This window comes from Odontomachus brunneus, unplaced genomic scaffold (assembly GCF_010583005.1).
Source record: "Odontomachus brunneus isolate Ranch 3 - 2012 unplaced genomic scaffold, Obru_v1 Obru_scaffold_195, whole genome shotgun sequence".
In the NCBI taxonomy this organism is placed as follows: domain Eukaryota; kingdom Metazoa; phylum Arthropoda; class Insecta; order Hymenoptera; family Formicidae; genus Odontomachus; species Odontomachus brunneus.
Genome location: NW_022639645.1, coordinates 605,452 through 609,921, shown reverse-complemented (window position 1 = coordinate 609,921; position 4,470 = coordinate 605,452). Strand labels below are relative to the sequence as shown.

General features: G+C 38.4%; 1 protein-coding gene across 1 annotated transcript in view; it reads right to left on the bottom strand.

Annotated features, from left to right (window-relative positions):
- Positions 1–40: 40 nt before the first annotated feature.
- Positions 41–4,470, bottom strand: part of LOC116851869 — a 146,749-nt gene continuing 142,319 nt past the window's right edge. The window contains exon 4 of the mRNA XM_032831723.1: positions 41–3,126. Within this exon, the coding sequence (XP_032687614.1) occupies positions 2,883–3,126 (244 nt within the window). The 3' untranslated portion in view covers positions 41–2,882. The remainder of the gene's footprint in view (positions 3,127–4,470) is intronic.

Sequence of the window (4,470 nt, the reverse complement as noted above, 5' to 3'; positions counted from 1 at the left end):
AGACTTTTAAAAAAAGGTGCGCTAAGTTCTCGAAGCGCACTTAATCAGTAAAATCAACTATTTCTTTAAAACTATTGTTATACAACTTTAAAACTATTGTATACCAAATTAAAGATCTCGATGAGCTGAAGACGACGAACTATGTCTCATTTTGGTAAGGTGCACTGGATCTGAGAAATCGGGCCCGGAAGGAAGCGAGTTTTTAAAGGTTTTTGATGCGATAAAAATGTGAAAATAGTTATGATGTGAAATAGGGCTCGTTGGAAAGCTTATCTACTATCATAACGTCTACTATCATATCGTCTACTATCATATATATCGACTGTTGGGAATACAAATAGGCACAGCGCTCATATCTATTTGGCCGCCTTCTTTGTCGATTGAACGTGAAAACGAACTGTTGATACCAATATAAATAACTAACATCATAGTTTTGAGACAATATTATTAGACTTTAAATTAGAGCTTATTCTAAATTATAAAAAAAGATAATTAGAAACATTTATGCATAAGTTTCAATTATAGGTCAGCAAAAATTAAATAGATTATTGTCAATTTAACGGGTTACACAGTATCCAATTTTATATTAATATTGTCCATATTCATATTACTTTAGTTTATATAGAATAATGTATACATTTGATTTAATTAAAGCTGGGAATAATTTTAATTGTACCACAAATTATCATTATCTTTCGAGGACTCGAAACGTATACACTCGTGGACAGAAAGTTTGTTTGTAATTTGTGGAGTGAATTTGTTAATTCATGCGTCTTATCCGGGAGAATCCTTCCATTAGACAACATACAGAAAAATACATACTGCATTCAAGTAAATATTACTTGTTTCAAGGATCCCATAAGTTTACATATCCGCAAATCTATCATAAATTCATCATAAGTATCAAATTTATTCAAGGTTCGTTCTGAATCCTAGTAAGTTTCATACGAGCATTTCAATGAAGAATATTAAATTAAAATTCGGTTTACTAAATTATATAGAGTCAAAGCTTTTTCTTAAAACTTTTTCTTCGACAAACTTTTATAATATTTTTTATAAAGAGAATAAATCCTTCTCTTTAATGTATGATACAATGAGCTTTTCTCAAATTCGTGTGATGAATATATTTTAAGACTATTGACAAGAAAATATTCTCTTCGCTGAAAGTGACCATTACTTAAAAATAAGCTGAATAACCGAGTTTCTCTTAGCGATAGAACGCTACTTTTCTGTGTGGAAACGGAGAGAGAAAGAGTTTACAAAAAGTCACTCCAAAAATTGCGTATATATACACCTTTTTTTTGTCCAAGGAGCGTGCGTGTAACGATCGAGAACAGGGCTTGAAAATTTTGTGTATACCTAAGTTCCTTTGCGCAGATATAATCATATTGTAAAACAGTTGTGTCGTGAAACTTACGTATACGCAAAAATGTCAAGAATATGAGCCCAGCTCGCAACGCGGAAAAGCATGCTGCCGTGACAGCGGACGCATTTGCAAAATTCGCCGTAACTGGATACGGTTACGTTAATGTTTATTAACAGCGTGTCGCACCCATGGCGAAGCTCGCGCTCAAAGAAGCTACATAATTAATGACGATGGGCGACGGGGATACGTAATAAGAAACTGCGTTAATGCACATCGCGAAACCTAATTATCGGCGCGGACGAGGGTAAGAGGAGAGCCCGCGTCCTGCGAAAACTCGCCTGTATTGGCCCCTTATGAATTTCTTGCGCTAAGATTATTTAATGAAAGGAATATAAAGCGACACGCGCGAGGGCGCGTCGTTCGAAAGTACGAAAGGCGATGCAAAGCGGCACGAGGAACGGGAGAAGCGAGAGCGCAGGCAGTCTATTATGTACCGAGTCTAATAACAGCTTACCGGAGCTTACTAAAGCTTCCTGAGAGCCTCCCGGGAGCAAAGTGATTGTTACAGATATCGAGCGTGGCAACAAAGAGGCAGGACCGATGAGATTTTCAGAAAAAGAGGGCTCCGCGCGCTCCTTTTTTCATGCTAATAACTTCCGTGCGGGAGGATTAGGGAGAGGTGGGAATCCAGCCGTGGTTCGTTGTGACCGCGCAAAAGTCCCGGTGATCTTCTGAGTGGTCCTACTCCGCGAAAGTCGTAAGAAATGTGCGCGCGGGGGGAGATCCGCGACGATATTTCCCTAGTCGTTCCCGGCGGACAGCACGGTCCGATCGAGTGCGAGTCTTATTTATCTATGATAAATGCCACACCACGTGCTGTGGTAGAAAATATCGTTCAAAAAACGAAGAAAAGGAAGAAGAGAAAAATAAATAGTCCCAATAGTCGTCAGGAGAGAGAGAGAGAGAGAGAGAGAGATTAATTTTTATTTCGCATTAACGTTACAAATGGAAAATACGTGGACACGCAATTTATTTGCAGTCACACGTGACTGTGAAAGATAAGGGGCACAGCACGGAGGGGTCCGGGGATTACCATATAAATAAAAGAGAGAGAGAGAAAGAGAAAGAAAAAAAAAGTAAAATTGGCAATCGATCACCTTCGCAATTGAAAACGCGCCCGGGTGTTTTTACGTGACCGCTTATGACACGCGATACGCGTTTATCAATTTGATGGATCGTCTATATCTGTCTGTGGATCGTCGACTCATTTTTACTGCCCCTCTCCTCTTTTTGCCCCCCGAATTTATATGCATATTTGCGAGAAGTCATTTAGTTCATTCCCGATCGCGCGTTCCTCGTCCTTAAACGAGAGCGCGATTTTCAGACCGAAGATATCTCGCATTATCCGCGGGGATTCGTAAACGGGATTCGTAAAGGCGCTCGTGAGCAGAGTACTTTTGACGAGAATGTCGATTAGTGTGACATCGTTATCCCGGCTGGGACGATCGATCCCGATTTACAGGAGCGAAACGGGGAAAACCCGTCGAATGCCGGCAGGTGAGCTGGAATTTCGCGCGGGACGAGATAATTGGTCGCGCGGTAATCGAGAAGATCGTTTGTCTCCCGCGACCGACAAAAGAGAACGAGGAAAGAATAACGTTGTTCTTACCTTTCCGGAGCCTCTTGAATTGCATAGGAGAACACCGGCGGCGTGGATCCTGTATTCCTTGTCGAGTTGCTCGTGTTGCCCTTGAATTTTCCTGCGGACAAGCGACGTGAAAGGAATAATTTAGGAACGTCTTATAAGGACGCGTGAGTGCGTGAGCGCGCGCACTTTGAAAAGGGGTGCTCTCTCTCCGCGTCGTTAGATTAAATATATTATGATATTAAGTTACAAGCGCAAAGAATAAGACGACGGTGGAGCAGAATTCGCCAATTCGCGAAACTACGTTATATGCTCTCAATTTGTTGAATCACAATTTACTTGATAAACAGAGCCCTGTAGTTCTTACCGAAAATTTGCCTCACGTAACATATTCGAATCTGAATTTAATGTTATATATATAGATTTAAATTTCTTATATTTGAATCATATAATACATTACATTTATAACTGCGTTTCAGCTAAAAAAACTCACAGTCACTCTAAATTCAATTCTGAGTATTTCACTTGAGGCAAGTTTCAAGTAACGCCTATTAAGGGGTTGCCGGACATGAAAACTTTACCAACATAACATTGACTCTTTTTTGGAAAGTTTATATCTTGTTGCTTGCACAGAATTAGAAACGCTTTTACACAACAACAGTACATACAAAAATTGATTGGAGCATTGTTCAATATGTGATGAAAACGAAAAAAATGTGTTTAAATTTAAATTTTGAGCTGTCAGTTAGTTCAATATTTATTTAATACAAACATTCTGTAGGTTGTACATACCAAAACTGTAGATGTTCCAATCAGGAAAATTTCAAAGATCACTACTACACTTTCAGAATTTAGTTTCAATGCCAAAAAAGATACGGAAAGTTTGATTTAGATAATTTGAGAGTATTATTATAGTTGTTTTTCTATGCGTAACAGCAATAATTAAATAATAACCAAATAAATTAAATAATAACCGAATAAAGAAGTAATGATACTCGAATATCAAATGTTAGTGATAATAACATCTGTTCCACAATCGTGTGATAATATCCGCGAGTGTATATTATAATAACAGAATAACAATGATCGAATAATCGGTAATAACAATGAATAACAATAACTGGGCAACGACGATAATAACTGATGAAAGACGAGGTAAAGAAATTGTCATAACAGCACGCCTGAGTTGCTTTCCTATGCGTAATAGCAATAATTAAATAATAATCGAATAAAGAAGTAATAATATACTCGAATATTAAATGGTAATGATAATAATTTCTGCTCGATAATTGTGTGATACTATCCGTGAATGGATAATTACGAAATAATGATGATCGAATAATGGATAATAACAATACTTGGGCAACGGCTCTAACTCTAGGCTTCACAAAGACTAGGTAAACAGACTCTCGTAACGGCCCACTCGTGTCGCTGACTGAACGGCGCTTGGGGGGGGGGG